The sequence below is a fragment of the Neofelis nebulosa genome, chromosome X, assembly GCF_028018385.1.
Source record: "Neofelis nebulosa isolate mNeoNeb1 chromosome X, mNeoNeb1.pri, whole genome shotgun sequence".
NCBI lineage: Eukaryota > Metazoa > Chordata > Mammalia > Carnivora > Felidae > Neofelis > Neofelis nebulosa.
Window position 1 is genome coordinate 112607654 of NC_080800.1, and position 23022 is coordinate 112630675.

Consider the following 23022-nt stretch of genomic DNA (forward strand, 5'->3'; position numbering starts at 1 on the left):
TACTTCTTTAATATAAGGACATTCTCTTTGTGGAACACCGATACAGCACGAATATCTAATTCATACTCCATATTCAAATTTAACCAATTATCCTACTAATTTCTGTTATAGCTATTTTTTGATTGGTCCAGGATCCAATTCAAGATCATGCATTGCAGTTAGTTACCACGTCTTGTTAGATGAATCTGGAACAGATCCTTAGTCCTTTCCTGTCTTTCATGATGCCAATTTTTCCCATTACTGGCGATGATCATTTGATTCTGACGATGATTCTAGATTTCTCCACTGTGCAGTTGCTATTTTCCCCTTTGTAATTAACTAATTTCCGGGGGGAATATCTGGAGGCTATGTAAACATCCCATTATTATCAAACTTTCACCCAGTAGTTTTACATCTATTGATGATTCTTGCCTCGGTGACTTGGTTGCATAGTGATGATTTTTAAAACTCCATTATTTTTCAACATGTATTAGTTCGTATTTTATTGTAAGGGAGAGTGTTTTCTTCTTCCATATTTACTTATATATTCCTTCCGTTGTTTATGTGTTTATACCAACACGAACTCATGGATTCTTCCCTTATTCGATGGGTTACAATCTGTTGCTATCATTTATTTTGATGTTCAAATTGGCCCTCTTTTGGCCAGTGGGAGTCCTTCCATCTGGCTCTTGTGTCCTTTTGACACATTTCCAGCTTTTTTTTTTTTTTTTTTTTTTTTTTTAGTATTTCCTTAGTTTCAGCACAACAGGATGTTATAGGCTCATCTTGTACTTTTTCTGCTAAGCGCAAGAATCAGCCATTTTACCAAGGAGTCCTGGGTCCTTTTTAGCAAGCAATGGGATTTATAAAGCAATTCATTTTTCTTTTGTGAGCAATGATGATGTTAGAGAACTGTTTGGGATGGAGTTCTTGTAAGAAAACTGGCTTTTTGGAATGACGCATGTTATTTTTCTCCTTCTTTCCAATTTCGATGAGAAAATATAGGGTTGCTTTTCTCTGTACAACCCCATTCTCCCCTCAAATCCAATCTTTTCCACCCTCAGCAGTAGCAGGTCCTGAGCGTGGGTAAAGTCAGTGATAACAACATCCAGATGGGATTTTTTTTTTCTCATTTCCTGAAATGTTCACTCATTTTTAGGTTTTATTGACAATTCTTATGGATTTGGGGGAGAGGTATCAAGGGAATGAGGGCTAGACCCATGCTTAATAGGCTCTCACAGATTATATAGATATGTTTTCACCAGTGGTCTGGGTACTGTTTGAATTAATGGCAGAGGCGCATTCCAGAGGGTTTCTGTGTTTCTTGGAGATCAGACTAAAGCAAAGGAACAGGAATGCTATTCCTTTGGGTGACTACCTGAAGGCATTTGGTTTTTCTCTTTTCTGAAGCCTTGGAAATAAAAGAGAATAGTCCTAGCTGGCTCTGATTACAAAAAGGAGCTAAGGACTAGCAGGTTAAGCCTGAACAGCTCACCCAAAGCAGTTTAAAGTAACTTTATCTTTGATCTAAAGAACCGGAAGTATGGCTCTATTAAATCCATATGCTCAGGAGTGGTTTTTGAAAACCTAATCTGGCTAGTGAATTGCCCTTTTCTACCACTTTGCTGGTAAATTGCTAAATCTAACTGATGCGTTAAAGTGCTAGACAACCCCCATTTACTTTGCTCTGTTGTACACTCTTTAATGTACAATCTATCTTCTTGGTCTGATTGAGTCCTGATAGGCATAATACACAAATAATCCAACACAACAAAAAGGAAAAGAAAACACAATCTGAAATGACAACCAGCAAAAGGAGTAGAAAAGATTATTTCTACTATTCAGGTTTCTTCAAATGTTCTTTCTAAACCTTAGACCAGGGGTCCAGAGGTCCAGAATGGCCTCGATGGGTGGGCAAAGCCCTTGAAATTGCATGCAACATACTAAAAATGCAAGATGGATTCTTTTTTCCTGAGGACGAAGTCTATAGTTTCCATCATATTCAAAAGTGTTTTGATAAATTGCTACATTTTACAAAGTTCTTTCCCTGTACCAGGCATGTTACAGATGAGGAAAGAGAGGCTCAAAGAGGTTAAGTAAGTTGCTTGATGTCACCAATTAAATTAGTGGAGCTGAGATGTGAGCAAAGATTTGTCCTGTTGCAAAGCTCGTGTTCTTTCACCCCTGCACCGTGCAGGACTATGTCTAGGGGTCTGTGGCCCCCAAAAGATTATGACCACTGTTTTACAAGCTTCCTTTGAAGGGATTTGCTGGTGCTAATAACCCACCTGGGGCAATTCGGCTACTGGCTGCAGCTCACCACAGAAGGAGCTGTAACACCACAGAATTTCTACCTCCGTCCTGGCCACATGACATATGGGGAAAAGGGGGCAATTACATGAATAAATAGGAGTGATTACAACATGCCTAGCTTCAGCTTTTGCCTAATAAACTGGTATTTATGGTCCATAGAAGGATGATGACCTTTAACAAATAAATTTTAATGAGCACATTGCTAGGTTACAAATCTCAATAAATCTATTGACACATAAATTATATATGTATATATTTATATATTCATGAGAACAAGGCTTTTGGGGAACATTTCCTGAAAACCACGAACCCTACCTGGACTTAATAAGCAAGTATTCACTATAGTTGGAGATGTCTCTGGAATATTTAGACAACACAGTGATAAATAATAACAACAGCAAGTTGCCAGTCATTAGTAATTTAATTTTGGAGTCGTTTTTAAGCATCTTTTCTTCGGTTTTAGAAATTACAAATGCAGGTGGTGCCTGGCTGGCTCAGTTGGTAGAGCATGTGACTCTTGATCTCAGGGTTGTGAGTTCAATCCCCACGTTGGGCATGGAGCCTACTTCGAAGAAGAAAAAATAGGGGTGCCTGGGTGGCTTAGTCGGTTAAGCGTCTGACTTCAGCTTAGGTCATGTTCTCAGTTTGTAAGTTCGAGCCCACTTTGGGTGAGCCCCACTTCTCTCTCCCCTGCCAACCCTCTCTCTCCCTCCCTCTCTCTACCCCTTGTGGGATTCTCTCTCCCCCTCTCTATGCCCCTTGCTCACTTGAGCCCTCTCTCTCTCTCAAAAAAAAAAAAAAAGAGGGGCGCCTGGGTGGCGCAGTCGGTTAAGCGTCCGACTTCAGCCAGGTCACGATCTCGCGGTCCGTGAGTTCGAGCCCCGCGTCAGGCTCTGGGCCGATGGCTCGGAGCCTGGAGCCTGTTTCCGATTCTGTGTCTCCCTCTCTCTCTGCCCCTCCCCCGTTCATGCTCTGTCTCTCTCTGTCCCAAAAATAAATAAAAAATGTTGAAAAAAAAATTAAAAAAAAAAAAAAAAAAAAGAAAACAAAGAAAAACTTAAAAAAATTACAAATGCAATACATTATGGTTGTTTATTATATGGAGTTTACTATAATATAAACTCAAACAAGACAAAGTACATGAATATAAAGTAAAACCTACCCCACACCCTCTCCACAGAGGTATCTCTTCTTTTAGTTTTTTTTCTATAGATTTATAATGTGTGCTTGTGCGTGTGTGTTTTGTTTTCAAAAAAAACCCAAAAATAATATATGCGTACATACATATTATTTTATCATTTGATGTATTTTTAACTTAATATTATCATGGATGTATCAGTACATTTAGATCAACCTCATCTGTTTTTAGGGCTGCATTTATCCATTGTATAGATGTACTATGATTTATTTAACTCACTACTGATGGGCATTTAAGTTGCTTCCAATTTTTTGCAGTTACAAATAATGCTGTAATAAATTTCCTTGTACGTACATCTAGGTATACATGGGCTAGCAATTTCATAGGGCACATTAGTAAAAGTAGAATTGCAAGGGAAAAGAACATAAGCTTTAACAATTTAAATTGATTTACCATTTTTACTAGCTATTTTATTAATTTAACTATTCATTAAGATGGGTTTCTTTTGGGGCACCTGGGTGGCTCAGTCGGTTGGGCGTCTGGCTTCGGCTCAGGTCATGATCTCATAGTCCGTGAGTTCGAGCCCCGCGTCGGGCTCTGTGCTGACAGTGCAGAGCCTGGAGCCTGCTTCGGATTCTGTGTCTCCTTCTCTCTCTGCCCCTCCCCTGCTCATGCTCTGCCTCTCTCTGTCTCAAAAATAAAAACATTAAAAAAAAATTTAAAAAAAAGATGGGTTTCTTTTGGGGGTGCCTGGGTGGCTCAGTCAGTTAAACGTCCAACTTTGGCTCAGGTCATGATCTCACGGTTCATGAGTTCGAGCCCTGCATCGGTCTCTGTGCTGACAGCTCAGAGCCTGGAGCCTGCTTCGGATTCTGGGTCTCCCTCTCTCTCTGCCCCTCTGCCACTCGTGTTTTGTCTCTCTCAAAAAGAAATAAACATTACAAAATTTTTTTATTTTTATTTTATGTTTTTATTAAGTAGCAAAAATTCTTTTTTATTTTTTTTCATTTTATTTTTTTATTTTTTAAAATTTACATCCAAAAAAAAATTTACATCCAAATTAGTTAGCATCTATCTAGTGCAACAATGATTTCAGGAGTAGATTCCTTAGTGCCCCTTACGCATTTAGCCCATCCCCCCTCCCACAACCCCTCCAGCAACCCCCAGTTTGCTCTCCACATCTATGAGTCTCCTCTGTTTTGTCCCCCTCCCTGTCCCCATATCATTTTTGCTTCCCTTCCCTTATGCCCATCTTCCCTGTCTCCCAAAGTCCTCATATGAGTGAAGTCATATCATCTCCGTCTTTCTCTAACTTCACTCAGCACAATACCCTCCAGTTCCATCCACATAGTTGCAAACGGCAAGATTTCCTTCCCTTTGATTGCCGAGTAATACTCCATTGTATATATATACCACATTTTCTGTATCCATTCATCCATTGATGGACATTTGGGCTCTTTCCATACTTTGGCCATTGTTGATAGTGCTGCTATAAACATGGGGGTGCCTGTGTCCCTTTGAAACAGCACACCTGTATCCTGTGGATAAATGCCTAGTAGTGCAATTGCTGGGTCATAGGGTAGTTCTATTTTTCGTTTTTTGAGGAAACTTCATACTGTTTTCCAGAGTGGCTGCACCAGCTTGCATTCCCACAAAATTTTTTTAAAAGATGGATTTATTTTTTAAAGTAAAAGCAATAGATACACTGGTAAAAATTCAAACAGTGAGTAAGGACATAAATTAAAAGTAAAAGCCTCCCTCTGGGCTGATGGCTCAGAGCCTGGAGCCTGCTTCCGATTCTGTGTCTCCCTCTCTCTCTGCCCCTCCCCCGTTCATGCTCTGTCTCTCTCTGTCCCAAAAATAAATAAACGTTAAAAAAAAATTAAAAAAAATAAATTAAAAAAAAAGTAAAAGCCTCCTTTCTCGTCAATCTCTTGCCTTAAGTGCCTCTCCCTGAAAGTGATGAATGTTAACAATGTCTTATGTATCCTTGCAGACACAATGTCAAGCTTGGTTTACCTGTAAATAGTCTTAGTTTTTCTTTTTGACAGTTGGGATCATCATTATGTGCATAGTCTTCGTATCTGTTTTAAAAATCCATTTAATCATATATTTTGGAGGCATTCCCATATCAGAAAATACAGAACATAGAGCTGCCTGATTATTTGGGAGGAGGGGGTGGGTTAGTATGAGAGAGTAAGGGTCTCCCATAATTTATTCGACGACCTCTCTTTGAAGGACTTTGAAGTTATTTCCAGGTTTCAGCTGTGACAAAGTCTACAGTGTTTTAAAAAGTAATGGTTGGGGGCGCCTGGGTGGCTCAGTCGGTTGGGCGGCCGACTTCAGCTCAGGTCACGATCTCACGGTCCGTGAGTTTGAGCCCCACGTCGGGCTCTGGGCTGATGGCTCAGAGCCTGGAGCCTGCTTCCGATTCTGTGTCTCCCTCTCTCTCTGCCCCTCCCCCGTTCATACTCTGTCTCTCTCTGTCTCAAAAATAAATTTAAAAAAACGTTAAAAAAAAAAAAAGGAATGGTTGGTGACAGGAATTTCTTGAGGTGACCATTAGGGACTGAGCACAACCTGAATTTCCTCTCCAGGTTATGTTGAGTATAATCGCCTAATCTTAGCTCAGACACATGATCCGGCAAAGGATTTGTTCTGAGTTGTGAATGTACGAAGACGAAGAGTCTTCCCAAAGGCGCTCAGACGAAATGAGCCCCTGGTTATGGAGTTGAGAAATCCCCTTGGAAAAGAGTGGAATAACATGAACCAAGCCCATCCCGGGAAGGCTGCACTGTATCGAAACTCAGAGCCCCTGTATCGGTGGAGCTATTGATTTGCTCAGGTTTATTAAGAGATCTAATGCTCCAGCTGCTTTAGAATTACTATGAACTAACCATTCTTAGAATATGCAGAGATTGATTATATCATTCATGCACTTTCTGAGGCCTTTGTTTGGCCCACTATTAAGCCCGCTAAGCAATTATCAGCTCTGATAGGAAAGGGTCCATAGCGATGGGTTCTACTAGCTAAAAGGCAATTTGGTTTGGCCCTTGTATATCAAGTCTCTGGGCTATCCTCGTTTTTTATCACGAAAGGTAAGCAGAGGCTGTTTGTAGTTTCCTTGAACTTCCTTATTTGTATTCCCCTGCACAGGGTGACGTTCTCCTATAGATTCAGAGATAGACGGTTTCACCTGTCTCTCTCCCTGTCTCAGGATTCATTTTTCATGTCCCTTCCTGGAAACTGAATACAGACACCATTTTGAAACATGTATATTTTTGTCATTATCTTAAAGATGCTCGTTTTGTATTTCTTCTGCCCCATGGGCAGATCTGTCTGTAGCAGTTTTTGGTCACTATTATCGCTCACAAATCTAATAAACACATTCTGAATTATATTTCCAAAGGTCGTGATTGGAAGAAAAAGCCAGATGCAATATGTAGGCTAGAAAACCACAAAGATTTAATATGAGGTGATGTACCCAAATCATAAGCAGAATTTGGTACCTTAGCAAATGTTCTACTTAATATTCTGTTGGCAGGTACACCTGCAACAAAATGCCTCATAAGTATTCAGCTACTCTATACCTCTGTTCTCTAGCTCCCAATGATTACAATAATACAATTTTGTCTAGAGTGAAGGAGCAAATGGCAATTAAGCCCACAGGCCCCTGTGAATTAGCGTGGATTATCCCCACTTTAATACAGAAATACCAAAGCTCATGCAAATCATTTGTGCAAATGATCACTTGTTCACAAGTGGAAACAGAATGAATGTGGCAAAACATGTTTGCAAGCCCTTCAAAGATGGAGGCCAGACTCCATGGCTTCTGTGGTCCTTCCAGTAGGAATGGACGTTCAGTTATCACTCAACTACCTGCACGGTGTGGGCTTTTGCATTTGCCTTTTTTTTTTTCAATTGAGATACCTGTAGAGTCACATGCAGCTGGAGATCCCTTGTACAATTTGCTCTGTTTTCCCCAAGAGTGACCTTTTACAAAGCTATAGGATAACGACCAGAATATGGATGTCGATACAACTCGCTAACCATATTCAGATTTCTCTAGTTTAATACTTGTACCCATTTGCGTGTATTAAGTTCTACATAATTCTATCCCCTGTGTTGATTTGTGCATCTAGCACCACAGTCAAGGCAGGGAACACTTTCAATACTGCAGGGATCCCTCCTGTTGCCCTTTATAAACACACCCACTTCTCTCCTGCCTTTCTCCCCACTTCCCTCTGCTCCCCACCTCCCTAACCCTTGAAAACCCCTCATCTGTCCACCATTTCTAAAAGTTTGTCATTTCAAAAATGTTAATAAATGGAATCAGACAGTGTGTAACCTTTTGGCATTGGCTCTGCCCCCCCCCCCCCCATCAGCATTATTCCCTTGAGTTTCCTCCAGGTTGTGTGTATCCATAGTTTGTTCCTTTCTATTGCTGGGTAGGATTCCATGGTATGGATTTTCCACAGTTTGTTTAGACATTCACCCATTAAAGGGCATTTGGACTGATTCCAGGTTTTGGCTATAGCCACCCCTCAAAAATCCCCCACCACACCCTGCTACAGTCTTTGTGTACAGGTTTTTGTGTAAACACAAATTTTCCTTTCTCTGGGACAAATGCCCAGTAGCGTCATTGCTGAGCCGTATGGTAGTTGCACGTTTAGTTTTCTATGAAACTGTCAGGCTGTTTTCCAAAGTGCCAGTACCTTCTTATATTCCTACCAGCAATGGATGAGTTATGCATTTTCTCTCCATACTTGCCAGCATTTGGTGTTGTCACTATTTATTATTTTAGCCATTCTGGTAGTGTGTAGTGATGTTTTGTTATGGTTTTAATTTACATTTCCCTGGTGCCTTATGATGTTGAACACCTTTTTCTATGGTTATTTGCCATCTGTACATCCTCTTCAGTGAGCTATTCATGTCTTTTGCCTAGTTTTAAAAATTGGATTTGTTTTACTGTTGAGTCTTGAGAATTCTTTATATATTCTAGTCCTTAGTTGGATATATGTTTTGCAAATATTTTCTCCTAGTCTGTAGATTGCTTTTTAAGATCCTTTTTACATGGGCTTTCATGGAGCAAAAGCTTCTAGTTTTGATGAAGTCCAATTTATCAGTTTTTCTTTTTGTGGATCATGCTTTTGGTGTCAAGTCTAAGAACTCTTGGCTTAGTGCTCATTTTGTACCATCCAGCCTTGCTGAACTCACTTCTAAGTTTCAAGAGTTTTTTGTTTTTGTTTTTTTTAAAGATTCCTTGGGATTTTCAACATGGACAATCATGTAATCTTCAATGACTTAATTTTTTTTATTAAGTAAACTCTACCCCCCAACATGGGGCTCAAACTCACAACCCTGAGATGAAGAGTTGCATGCTCTACTGAGTCAGCCAGGCGTTCCTGCAATGCCTTTTATTTCTTTCTCTTCTTACTGGAATGTCTCTGCTTCCAATAGTATGTTGACGAGAAGTGGTGAGAGCAGACATTCTTGCCTTGTTCCCAGTCTTGGAGGGAAGACGTTCAGTCTTTCACCATTATGGTTGATTTTATATGTAAGTTTCTTGGTTATGTTCTTTATCAGGTTGATATAAATGCTGTCCGTTCCTAACTTGCCAAGGGATTTTATCATGGATGGACGTGCGATTTTGTCAAATGCTTTTTCTGTATCAGTTGAACATCTCTGCTAACCCACTGTAATTCATTGGCAGACTTGGGGTTTGAAATAATCTTTAATTCCTATAAATCTTGGTTAAAAAGCTATTGACTTTTGATTGGATTGCCTTTATTTGGAATATGAATGATTCTTCAAGGCAGGTATTGTTTCAGGGCATGGCTATAATTTGGGACCCCCATTGAGTTTCAATGCCCAGGCCTGCAAGGGCACCTTTCTGTTTTGGTTTAGCACAGTGATACTCTCTTCTAAGGTTTATGTCTCATTATTTTGGATGATTGCTTATTCTTGAGCTATTCAGCATGTGCAGAACTTGGCTTTTATTATCTAAGTTTGTCTTTCCTTGTTTTTTTTTTAAGGTAGAGTCTCTTCATTCTCCTAGGTTTGTGGTGGTTCTGTGTAAATTGAGGGCATGCACTTATGGGTACTAGATAATTGAAACACTGACATGTACTGTCTTACTTCTCTACTTTTTCCATCTGTGGAAATCTCATCCTGTCAGCACTGTACCTCTCTGGGCCTAATATCTAAATGAAGTGGTTGAATACAGTCTCCAAGACTTAGTTCTAGGATTGTGTGATTTGGAGGTGCCTGGGTGGCTCAGTCAGTTAAGCATCTGACTCTTCATATCAGCTCAGGTCAGGATCTTGCGGTGACGTGATCAAGCCCCCAGTGGGGCTCCGTGCCGAGTGTGGAGCTTGCTCTGGATTCTGTCTCTGAATCCCTCTCTGCCCCTCCCCTGCTCACGTGCTCTCTCTCAAAATACGTGAACATTAAAAAAAAAAGATTCTGTGATTTTAATTAAGGAAGACTTGAGTATTTGTTAATAAAGACACTAGAGGAAAAACTTGGTACACTAATCCCTCTGGGAAAAAACTCTCATCTCAAAGATTCAATGGGAGGTTTGCTGAAATATAAATCCAGGCTTCGGATTCAAGTGAAGTGATGTAAGTTGCATTATTTTCCAAGAGATACCTGGTACTTAAAATGCCACCTGCTTGACAATTTTGTTCAATTCATCTGTTTTTCCTTTTCTAAGTTTTATGCTTCTTTTGAGACGCTTACTGGCAGTGTTAATAACAATTAACATCTATAGCTCAGCCCTCTTCAGATAAAAATATCATACCTAACTCCCATCCTCTGTGTTCTGAAAGAGTTTCCTGTTACTCATCAGGACTCCTGTAACAGTGCTTTTTGAATATTGCATCAAAGAAGATAACTTGGACTTTTGCGGTATTCAGTATTTTATTGTTTTCCTAAAAAGTAAATGCAGCTCCATCATGAATCATTTGTAAAGAACTGGAAATTGTGTACTCTTTCTCAACAATTAGTGTATTCATAGAGAGTGATTCAGGCTCTGGGATGCCACACTCCTCAAATGTGATATAAGTGACACTTTAACAGCTTTGCTAAGCCAGTTGGCTGTGGTAAAGCCGTCTGCAAAAATGGAAACCAAAAAACCCTGACAATTCTCCCTCTGCTTGTAGTTATGGACAAATTTGAAGGCAGAAAGCTTGAAATAAATATTGTGCTGTAGAAGTGTAGCAGTTTCTCGATGGGGCCTAACAGAATGCGAATCTCTGATCATCGAAACAATGTTGGAAAATTAAGTGGGAGAGTACTTTTTATATAACGTAGACTTTTCCCCTTATACATGTGTGTGGTCACCTTATACATGTGTGCTTTTGTCAACTCTGTACAGTCAGTTGCAGACTTCTGATTGCCATTCATTCTACTTGCTAATGACCACAAAATCCTAAAGAACATCCTACACACATCTCAGAATTTCTATATATGCAAATTAAAGGTAATTTTAATGCTCAAGACAGTGAGACAAGTTAGTAGATTGTCTACCCCACCAGAATTATTTCTACATCATAAGTAATAGGCTTCCCAGGTGGATAAATTCAAAATGCTAACTTCCCAATGGTAAATATGCATGATTTCATTCTGGGTGATCTGAACCAGAGAAAAATTATGACTCAGTCTTGAATTTTACTATGCACCATTTTCACGTGGATGTTCTTCACCCCAAATTCCACTTATCCAAGTCAGAACTGCATATTTTTCTTCTGAGAGAGGCTGCCTTCCCAATTTTCCTATTTTCTATGAGTATCATTGCTATTCTCCAAGTTGCCCAAAAGCAAAATTTGGGTTCTCTGAGATTTCGGTCTTCTTCATCTCGTAAGCTTCTTCATTACTCTAACCTGTCAATTCTTCCTTTAGGAATCCCAACATGACTCTTACTTCATTCCAACCCCTCATCATCCACTTGTTCAGTTAGCCTGCAAATATTTACTGGACACCTACCATGTGACAGGCCCTATGCCAGGCACTAAGGTTACCCTGGTGAGCAAAGAAAGAGGCGGTCCTTGCCCACATGGTGTAGTGGGGAAGACAGACAGTAGTGATAAGCACACACCAGTGTAAAACTGCAGATGTGACAACTACTGTGAAAAAGAAGTATGGGCTGTCATAAGAGCCTAGAATAGATTGGTTTGATTCAGTCCTGGAGGCGAAGGGAGGTAGCAGTCTTCCCTGAGGAAGTGATGCATGAGCTTGGATCTGAAGGATGAGGAGAAGTTAATCGAATGAAGAAGGATGGGAAGAACATTCCAAGTACAGGGAGCAGCACAGGGGGTGGTCTTGTGGCGGGAAAGAGCATGCCAAATACTGGAGGACTAAAATGAGGCTGGTGGGCCGAAGCCCAAGAAACAAAGGAGAAACATCCTGCAAAGTGAGGCTGGACAGGTAGGTAGGGGCCAAACTGTGTATAGCTTTATAAGCTCTATTAAGAAACACATTTGTTTTTAATCCTAGGAGTAATGGAAGGCCACTAAAGGGAGCTAAATGTGTGTGTGTATGTGTGTGTGTGTGTGTGTGTGTGTGAGAGAGAGAGAGAGAGAGAGAGAGAGAGAGATGATCAAATCTGCATTTCAAAAAAGATCACCCTGATTTTATTATGGAAGAGACTGGAGGGGCACCAAGAGCAGAAGCAGAGATCAGGTGGGAGGCTGTGCAGCAGTCCAGGTGAGAGGCCAATGGGGGTTTGGTCAGGGTGGTAAGTGATAGAGATGGAGATAAACAGATGGAGTCAAGAGCTATTTGGGAGATAAGAGTTATAGGACAAAATTATGGGTTGGCTATGGCAGGCGAGAGAGAAAAAGGAGACAGAGGGAGAGGATTTTGCCTTGTGCAATTAAACGCATGATGATGCCATTCACTGAGGGAGTCCTGACAGAGGACCCGGTTTGGAGAGAAGACCGAGTTCAAATTGGGGCATATTGAGTTGGAAGGGTTAATGAGATAGCCAACAGATGTCAAGTAAGCAATTGGGTATACAGATGTGGAGCTCAGAATAGAGATCCGGTCGAGAGATATAACTTTGTCATTCATCTGTGTATAGGTGTAAACTGGAATATGGAGGTGTGTGAAGAAACCATAGGGTGAGGGGGCGCCTGGGTGGTTCAGTCGGTTGGGCGTCTGACTTCAGCTCAGGTCATGATCTCGCAGTTTGTGAGTTCGAGCCCCGCGTCGGGCTCCATGCTGACCGCTCGGGGCCTGGAGCCAGCTTCAGATTCTGCGTCTCCCTCTCTCTCTCTCTCTCTGCCCCTCCACAGCTCACGCTCTGTCTCTCTCTCTCTCAAAAATAAATAAATATTTAAAAAAAAAAAAAAGAAACAAAGAAACCACAGGGTGAGAAGAGAAGAGGTGCTTGGACCAAGCTTTGAGGAACTCTAATATTTAATGACTGGGTTAAATAGGATGGGTCTGCAAAAGAGATAGAAAAGGAGTGGCCAGAGAAGTAGGAGAAAGCCCAAGAGCATGTTATGTCACGGAAATCAATGAAAGGAGTATTTTAAGAAGAAGGGAGTGGTCAACATTGTCCAAAACTGTTGAGAGGTAAAGTAAGATGAAGACTGAAAAAGTATCCATAGTATTTGTCCTTATGGAAGCCATTGGTGGCCTTAGTGGGTGTTGTGCAGTGGAGTGATGACAAAAAACCCAGTTCAGTGTGGGCTAAAGAAAGGAGCCAGGGAGGGTGGAGACAGCCAGTATAGATAAACTTTCTTTAAAGTGGATGTGATGGGGAAGAAGGAGACAGGGCAGTACCTGTAGAGGGATGTGGGGCTTTTATTGTTTTTAATGTTTATTTATTTATTTCGAGAGACAGATGGAGAGAGAGGGAGAGACAGAGAGAGGGAGGAAGGGGAAGAGGGAGAGGGAGAGAGAGAATCCCAGGTAGCCTCCTCGCTGTTAGTGCAGAGCCCGATGCGGGGCTCGATCCCACGAACTGTGAGATCATGACCTGAGCCGAAGTCAAGAGTCGAACACTTAACCGACTGAACTACCCAGGCGCCCCAGATGTAGGGCTTTTATTTTGTATTACAAGAGACTGGAATATGTTTTAAATCAGGAAGGAAAGGCTCCTTAAGAAAAGGAGCCATACCTGCCGGTGAGGGAGAACTGAGACAGTAGCACGGCTGAGTTTCTGATCACTTCAATTATTCTGTCCCATGAAGTAAGGGGCACAGTTACAGAATAAACACGGGGCGAGGGGGCAGAGTTTGGTAATGAGGAAGGCTTCAAATAGTTATTGTAGAGAGTAGTAGCAAAAATTGAGCAGAGAAAATAGTAGGGTGGCTGGGCAGTGTGAGAGGCTTATTTGGGGTTGGTGATCAGGAATTTATAGAAACACTAATTCATCCCCTTGTGTGACCACGGCCAGCAGTGCTTGACCTCTCAAGTGCAAGTATGGAGGCGATGGATAGTCGGGTCGGCTCAGAGTTGATGGGAGTGAGGTGATGAATAGGACTCTACCAGCCTCCTAAAGAATCTCCTTGCTTTCAGTGCCTTCCTGTTCCTACCCATCCTGTACACTGCCACGAAAGTCATTTGCTTTAAAGACTACTTTTATTCACTTCGTTCTCCTCACTCGAGAATCTACATCCTTTCCAAGGGTGGAGTGCTTAAGAGCATGGGTGACAGACCTTGGTCTGAACTGTGAACTTGAGCAATTCGTGTAAAGTTGCCAATACTCTGTTTCTTCACCTCTAAAGTGGGAGTAATGGTAATATCCACCTTATAAGGTTGTTAGGTGTAGTCAACGAGATAGCATGGGGTGCCTGGCTGGCTCCTTTGGAAGAGCACACAACCCTTGATCTCGGGGTCATGAGTTTGAGCCCCACGCTGGATGTAGAGATTACTAAGAAAAATAAATAAACTTAAGAAAACTACTAAAAAAGAAATGGGATAGCATTTAGTACAGTGCTTGGCTCATAGTGAGTGTGTGGAAGCTGCTACATTATCTTCTGTTACCTGTTTCTCCACCCTCCCCTTCAAGTTACATCCTAGTCTGACATTCTTTCCCAGCCCTACCCAACATACTCCTTCCTAGCTAGACTGATCTTCCACTGCCTCCACATTCGTTGCCACGAGCCTTTGATTCTCTACCCAAACCCCATCATTTCTCAAAGGCCAACATCTTCTAGAAGAAAGCTTCCTCATTAGTTTGAAGCCTGTGTTGATCTCTCACTGCACTGGTCTCCCACTGCAATTCAGAGACATTTGGAACCTGGTTATATTCCATTGTTCACTTTATTTATTTATTTACTAAAAATTTTTCCCCATTTATTTATTTTTGAGAGATGCAGAGAGACAGAACATGAGTTGGGGAGGAACAGAGAGAGGGAGACACAGGATCTGAAACAGGCTCCAGGCTCCGAGCTGTCAGCCCAGCCTGACACGGGGCTCGAACTCACAATCTGTGAGATCATGACCTGAGCTGAAGTCGGATTTTTAACCGACTGAGCCACCCAGGCACATCTTATTTATTTATTTTTAAAGTAGGCTTCACGCCCAGTGCAAAACCCAACACGGGACTTGAACTCACGACCCTAAGATCAAGACCTGAGCTGAGATCAAGAGTTGGACACTTAACTGACTGAGCCACCCAGGCGCCCCAAATTGTTCACTTTATTATACACTGTACTATTCTTTTTTATTGTTTTCAGTGTTTTGTTTAAAAATGTTATGTTATATTTTGTCTAAAAACATTTCAGTAATATAAGACTTTTCTAATGTAAGTGTGAGCGCTTTGAGGGAAGGAATCATGCTGTGAGAGCTATATGCTTCTTTCTCACACGACCCAGAATAGCATTCATAATACTTGTTAAATTTAATTCACTTGAATTGAGATAAAATCTAGGCCCCGGTGGTCTTCAAAGTGAGGTACACAATTCTAGGGGGGCACACAGACAGTACATCAGAGTGCAGGAAGAAGATATTATAAAACTTCTATTTCTATTTATTTTTATCATATCCTTTTGACATTTCTATTTTTGTGTATGCTTGTAATGTACATAATACAAATTTATTATATATATGTACATACATTATTGACAAATGTGTATGTGTGTGTGTGTGTGTGTGTGTAGTGCATGTTCAAGAAGTTTAAGCCTGAGGTTCCAGATGAAAACATCTTTAATCTATAGAGCTTAGGAGAGTACTAGAAATTTGACCAAGTCTGAAACTTTTCTTTATGGCAGTTAAATTTCTTTTTGAGCACTTACCGTGTGCCAGGTGCTATACTAAGTGTTTTATATGCATTAGCTCAGTTCTCAAAACAATTTTATAAGGTAGGTGTTATTTTTTCACATTAGAGAGGAGGAAATTGCAGCACAGAGAGGTTAGGCAATTAGTTCAGGGTTACATAATGAAAAATGATGGCACCAGGATTTAAAACTACATCTATTTGAATCCAAAGCTGTCCCTCCTTTTGGGAAGACTTTTAACTACACAGTACAACTTCTTTGATAGATACGGGACTATTCAAGTTACCTATTTCTTCTTAAGTGAGCCTTGATCACTTGTGTCTTTCAAGAAATTGGTGCATTTCCCAGCGCTAAACCTCTTAATCAGTACGTGACTCTAGCATTCATCCCTCCTTTAGCGGTGCCTCCAATTTTTAATGGAGACACTATGAAATGGATGTCCTTCTACTTGTTACTTAACCAGGGCATTTTGAGAACAATATAGAGATTTTAGAAAGTAGAAAATTATCATAAGAAAAACCAAGTAGTCAAGTAGTTTGATTATATCAGATATTTATCTCCTCTTAAAAATACAAGAAAAAATTATAGAGCTCTTTCTAACAGAATTGTCTCTGATTTCCAAAGCCGAATCCAAAGTAACACATGCTTTCTCATTTTTCAGTTGTTTATGAAAATATAACAACTCAAGAAATGAGTACGACTCTTTCTCAACAAATAGATGTGACAACTCCATCCCAAGTTACTGGACTAAAACCGCAAGAGACAGTATATTCTTCTACAATGATGTTTAAAAGCATGCCTGTATTTGCAACTGATTATGCAACCGTATCATATTCCAATACAATGTCTCTACTTCTGGAAACAGTGACTGCCCCCAAATTATTAAAGACATCCGTAGCGGGGACTGCTAGATTCACGGCAGACAGTTTGTCAACTTCAGCAGCCATCACTCTGCCTACCAAGGGTACCTCCACAGGCACTACCACCAATTCCATGAAAATAACTAAATCCCCATCTTCAGAGAGCACCGGGACAACAAAAATGGCTGAAGCCATTGCTACCGAGACATTTCCTCAAACTGCAGCTACTAATTTTCCGTACACATCTGGATTTACCAAGGATTCAATTATACCCAAAACTTCAGTGACTGGATCTCAGTCGGCCATTATGAAGACAACATCCGTATTCTCATCTGTTGAGTCAACACCCATATCTGCAACATCTCGGCCCAAGCAGAAATCCACAGGTATTGAGGCACTTGCTATCTTCACAGCTAGCCAGGAGTTTCTTACATCTACAGATGCTGGAACAGTGCCTCGGTCCACGGTGGAGCAGACTTCGGCTACAGCTACTCATGTTGGGACTGTATCCGCATTCCCACCCGGGTCTGTGCTCATCTCCACAGTTGCTCCAGTGCATTCTGTATTTCCTAGAAATCAGACAGCATCGACACTGGCAATAACTGACACAGAAATAACATCTACAGTTCATTCAAAACCACTCCCAACGAGGCCCGTTGAGATGATGCCTGTGCTAAGAACAGCTGAGGCAGAATTGACATCTGTAGATTTCCAGGACGTCTCTTCACCCAGAATGGAGGATACGATACCTACTTTCATACCGGAAAAGGCCTCTTCTATGGCCCTTTCTTTCAGGACATCCTCTCCATTCACCGGAGCTCAGGATATACAGACAGTTCGTGATGCTGAGACTACACGTCCAGCCTCGACTCCTGGAGTCACACCTGCCACCACGGTGGCTGAAACTGTGCTCCCCCCGACAACAGCTGGGCCGACACATACCCAGAATACACCCACAGATGGTGGAAACATGCCCTCTTTGAATTCTACTAGATCAGCTTCCACAGTCAAGGCATATGAGTCTGGTTCCACATCCATAACTGATGGTGGTGCCCAACTACTCTCCACCGGTGAAGCCACTTGGGCTTCCAGGCCAGACCAGACCCTGCTGACACCAGCATTCCATGGGAGTGCTTCTAATGCAGAACATTCGTCCACAACTGGTCCTATTGGTATCCCACCAGAAGCACCCTCAGAAAGTGAGGCTACCCCTGTCGCCGATGCTATTATTACCGCTGATGGTACTACAGACAGATACACAACAGCTCTATCCAACTCGACAGCTTCGTGGTTGTTTGCTAACTTCTCCACAGTCTCAAGACCCGCGTCTGTAACCACACTGCCTGAGTTTAAACTTACCACCTTACTACTAAAAACTACCCCTATGTCTACAGCAGCTGGAAGTGAGGTTCTTTCAACGCCAAGGGAGACAGTTGCTCCCCCAGTAGATGCATCTACCGTTGCTGACACTGACCCCAATTTTTCTACCGAGGAGAGTGCTTCTGAGGCCATCCTAACAGAGACAAATGGTACGATTGCATGTGGAGGGACAACGGCCCCCGTAGCAGAGTCTGCAAAAACACAGAGATATGAGGCTACTGTGACAAGGAAAGAAACAACTGCCCATTGTCTTGAGGGAAAATCAACTATAGCAGTGACAACTGAGCGTTCTCCATCTGCAACAATGCTGGAAGCAACGGATGAATCTGCACAAAGGGTAACAGCTTCTGTCGCCATTTCCCCTTTTCCCGATATAGAAAAGTTGACTACCCCATTGGAGAATAGAACTGCAACTACTGAGGTGAGAGGAAGTTGGCTTTCTACAAAATCGATGAAAACCACACCTAAGAGTTCATATGATGGAGCCACAGAAATCTTTAATCCCACCCACACCTACACAGCACATTGGACTTCAGAGGCTCCGCCTGAGGGGAATCCAACCCCATCTCCCATTTCTGGGAGCGCACAGACATTCCCCGAACCCTTGGGCGCTTCCACCAGAAGGATTTTGGGGACCAGTTTTGCCACTATCCCTACAGACATGACAGCTATGTCCTTGCCTGCTGGCATCTTGCCTCCGCAGCCTACGGCTACCCATTCCTCGGCAACCCCTGTGCCATCAGCTCCTGCGACCACAGCATCAGTGTCACCTTTGGGTCAGACTGCTTCGGCAACCAGCCACGACATGCCTACACACAGACGCTCGATTCACACCGCTTCAGAAGCCACAGTGATCTCCGTCAGTAAAACACCCGCGACAGTCCTCTCTCTGACAGAACGTCCAGTCCCCTCGTGGAGACCTCCCACTCCCGTGGCAACTAAGGCTGAGACCACCCATCGCCTCACCTCGGCTGACACAGTAACCCCATTTACAGCCACTCTTGTCTGCTCTAAGTCTGTCTCTGACAACATTCCTGTCGTGTCCTCCACCCGTGTGATCTCAACTCGGTTTACACCAGTGACGACCCGACCTGTATCTCAAGTGGAGGAGACTTCCACCCACGCTCTCAGCTTTCTGCACACTCTCAGCAGTAGTGGGGATGTTGTTAGCTTGGCGACCAGCACCACAGAAACCTCTGTTGTTGATGAGACCATGTCCTCAGACACCTCTGCCCCTAAGGCTAGTACTTCAGTAGATGATCACATTTCTCAATCTTCAGCGCATCTTGGAAACACACTGGTCCCCACCCTATTAGTGACTGACGTTTCTACCTTGCCTTCTGACAAAGAGCAGATGACCACATCCCTGGGAAACACCTCTAGAACTATGGAGGTGACAGAAATGTCCCCAGCAGAGAATCCTTTTATTTCAGACTCCCAGAGTACTTCGTCCTTGGAAATGACAGATACAGGAGCTGCTGAGAGCACAGCAATTTCCACCCATCAAACACGTTCACCTTCAGACTTTCCACTTGCAACTCCACCTGACAGGATTTCAGCTTCACCTCCCGCTTCTGGGAGTATACAGACTACATCTACCTCTCTCTCAAGCCACACAGGAGATGCTCACATTCCAGAAATGTCTACCGTCACTTCCGGGACAACCAGAGTATCGAATCCTGTAGACATCAACACATCTCTTTCAAACTTGCTTCCCCCTAAGACTCAAACGGAGCTGACTTCAGGCGCCTCTCCCATTTCTGAAAGCACACAGACCTCCCCTGACTTCCTGTCTCTTTCTACAACTGGACCATCTGGTGCCACTTTTACACTCGTCTCTACTGATGGGGTCACTACAGCCCTTTCTGCTCCAAATGTACCAACGGTACTTCTTGGGAAAACCTCTATGGCAACGTCCATTCCTATCTACCAGATGTCCTCACTGCCAGTTGGCGTCACTGCCTTTGCCTCCAAGAGAGTTTCTGAAACTCCCACAACACTAGTAACTAACTCTTCTAGAACAACACACCCAGATTGCCCGAAGAGTCCCTCCACAGCCACTTCTGCGCCTATGTCTGAGATGTCCTCAATGTCACTGGGTGGCTCTGCTTTCTCACCTCCAGCTGCCTCTTTTGACACTTCCGCAGCAGCTGGGTCATTCTCTTCATTGTTGTCTTCATTCATGACCGTACCGGCATCTACACTGGATGTCGCACCTAGGCCCGCTTCAAAAAGCACGCTGTTTCCCTCTGCTTTCATTACTTCAGAAGTGACACAGGTGTCCTCCAGGACCACACCTACATCCTCTTCCTCTCCGACAGAGTCAACTTTTCCCTCCGTGAAAACCATCCCAACCACTATCATGGCGGGGATAGCACCTCCATCCGTAGGCACCACTGCCTCCTCTCTACTCAGTTCTAGGAACACGGAAGCGATTTCTTCCATTCCAAGGACCACATTTTCACCCTTTCTAGCAACGACCCCTCAGTCATCACAAAATGAGACGGCAACTCTGGGCATATTACCTGGGACTACCAAGGACTCCCTGTCTCCTGTAAGCAGTAGTACAGTAACAGCTCTCACAAATACTTCTTCTGGAACTGATGCCCTGGAAAGTGTGTTTTCATCTACTCCGTCAGGTCATCCCCATACTTCCTCGAGTATTCAGGTGTCCCCGTCTTTGACTAGCTTTAAGAGCACTCCTGGACACACAAAAAGGCTCAAAGCCACCACTTACCTTTCTTCAAATACAGAAAAGAAGACTTCCTGGTCAGAAAATACTTCAACAGCTGAACCAGCAAAACGTGCCACATCTGTGAAGACCCCTGTTTCGTACTCTCCGTGGACTCAATCCATTGCAACTCCACCCTCTTTGACATCACTTCTTTTTTCACCGCGTCGTACGGAAGCCAAATTCTCCACTCCAAAGACTTTTCTTCCTCTTACATCCCAAATGGTTGAATTTCCAGTTCTGGGAACAAGAACCACACCTAGTAACACCCAACCTCTGCTTATGACTTCCTGGAACGCACCCACAGCTAAAGGTTCTCAATTTCCAATGTTTACCAGTACTCATGTACCCACACCCCACAAGATGGAAACGGAGATTCCATACCTTGTTCCTGGATCTTTGTCAACATTCGCAGCCCCTCAGACTGGTCTTATAGCTGGAGATGTTATGGCAAAGCCATCAATTTCCACGTCAGGATTTCTTCCCACCTTGGGGATGTCTGACAGCCCTTCATCAATATCTTCAAGATCTATCCCTATCACTTTGGCTGATATTAAGCACACGTTTGAGAAAACAGCGACATCCGTAACTCTTGGGACCACACTCCCATCGAATCATTCTGGTGCTGCTTCAGGATCCATACTTTCAAAGGCTACTAGTTCACCCACGCTGGCTTGGATTTTATCCACTCTCCCTTCGGGTTCTCCACTGTCAACTGTATCCAGTACTCCTCACATTGTAACTTCTTCTACAGTAAAGCTGTCAGAGTCCACATCTCTGACTTCTGACAGGACATTGACACGCTCGTTCACTAACTTTACAACACCATCCTTTGCTACTGTACGCACCGCACTCACGGAAACCACCCCTACACCTGCAGTGGGCAGCATCAGTACTAGCTTCCCAACTTCTCTCCCTGTGTCTGTTAAACTCACAGACAACAGCCTATACGTTTCCAAATCCCCTGAGGCATCTTCCAGAACTACTGCGGCTGCCAACTCCCAGACTGTGTCTCAACCTCTACCCTCTAGCAAAATGAGTAGCTCACCTCCCGCAACTGACCACACCCGATCTATTAGTTCCATGCTTCTGCCCAGCCACGCCGTGACATCTGCCTGGAGCAGAATCCCAGCTGTATCAGCATCCTCTACACTGGACTCCCTTCCAGATATAACTGCCAATACATCTACTGCTACTGGAGGCTCACTTCCACTCACATCCACTGGAGTAACACCCCTTCCTCCAGCAACTGTGCCTTCACTACTCTCTTCCTCTCCTGAGACAATCTGGCTAGACTCCACACCTTCTTTTAGGTCTATGGAAACCTCGACTTCACTTGTTGCCACTGAGTCCACAGGTCTGTTCTAGAATATGTGCAGCGTATCGCTGACAGAATACATGGGCACTGGGTCATGTGTCCTCTAAGGTGGCCGTTCCCTGAAGGCAGAAAAGGATAAAGAAGGGCACAGGTGTTTCTGCTCTCCTTCAGACAGTGGGTGCAGGGGGCAGCTGGCTGGCTCGGTCGGTAGAGCATGTGACTCTTGATCTCAGGGTTGTGAGTTCGAACCCCACACTGCGTGTGGAAATTACTATAAAAAGACAGTGGGTACAGTGGTACCTTGTCCAAACACAGAATTCTCTAGCCATCTTGCTTATCTTTGCTTTATTGAAATATAGTGCAAATGTATCTTTTCATTCGGTATGACCTCTCTAAGCACGCTTTCCATCCATTCTGTTCCTGATACTCTGTCTCTGCCAATGTGAACATCGATCAGGAACTTCACCCTCTCCCAGTGTAGAATTATATGGCCTTAGGTCTGACATGATGACTGCAAACCATCCAATTCCAGGAGATATTCTAGCCTGCCTTTTTAAATTCCTCTTATATAGGCCTCAGCTTCTCCAGTCTCCACCTCCAGCCGGCTTGGAATGCTTCCATATCATCCAAATCTGGGATGTCCCTTCAACTTTTAACACTCAAAAATTGAAATTTGAAAGGACAGACAAGAGAAAGAGGGATACAGAGACAAATCTGAAGTAGAAAGAAAAGTATAGGGAGAAATAAATATTTTCTCAGTGCAAATGATCTTGTGAGATGATGTTCAGCTTGACCATTAAATGGACTGGAAATGGGTTGGCTGCAGAAAATTGAGGATTTAGAGGATTTGCAGAGTGTCCGCCAACTGTGTAGCAATCAGGAAACTGCCGAAATAATTAAAACAAAAATGTGATGGTACATCTGTTTTGCTTTTGGATATGGAGCCCAAGTGTTGGCTCTTGACCTTGGAGTTAAATTAAGCAAAATTTAAGAACGAGACTTCATTGTTGGTCTCTCTAAAATGACAAGCAATGTTGACCAAATTTATGGAAGTTAAATTTCTTGAGCTAAAT

General features: G+C 42.9%; 1 protein-coding gene and 1 non-coding gene across 2 annotated transcripts in view; both read left to right on the top strand.

Annotated features, from left to right (window-relative positions):
- ADGRG4 (adhesion G protein-coupled receptor G4) overlaps nucleotides 1–23022 on the top strand; it is a 121869-nt gene that overhangs the window by 37832 nt on the left and 61015 nt on the right. The window contains exon 6 of the mRNA XM_058714761.1: nucleotides 16322–21988. Within this exon, the coding sequence (XP_058570744.1) occupies nucleotides 16322–21988 (5667 nt within the window). The remainder of the gene's footprint in view (nucleotides 1–16321; nucleotides 21989–23022) is intronic.
- Nucleotides 2776–2848, top strand: TRNAK-CUU (transfer RNA lysine (anticodon CUU)). The gene has a single exon. It is a non-coding gene; the product is annotated as a tRNA-Lys (tRNA).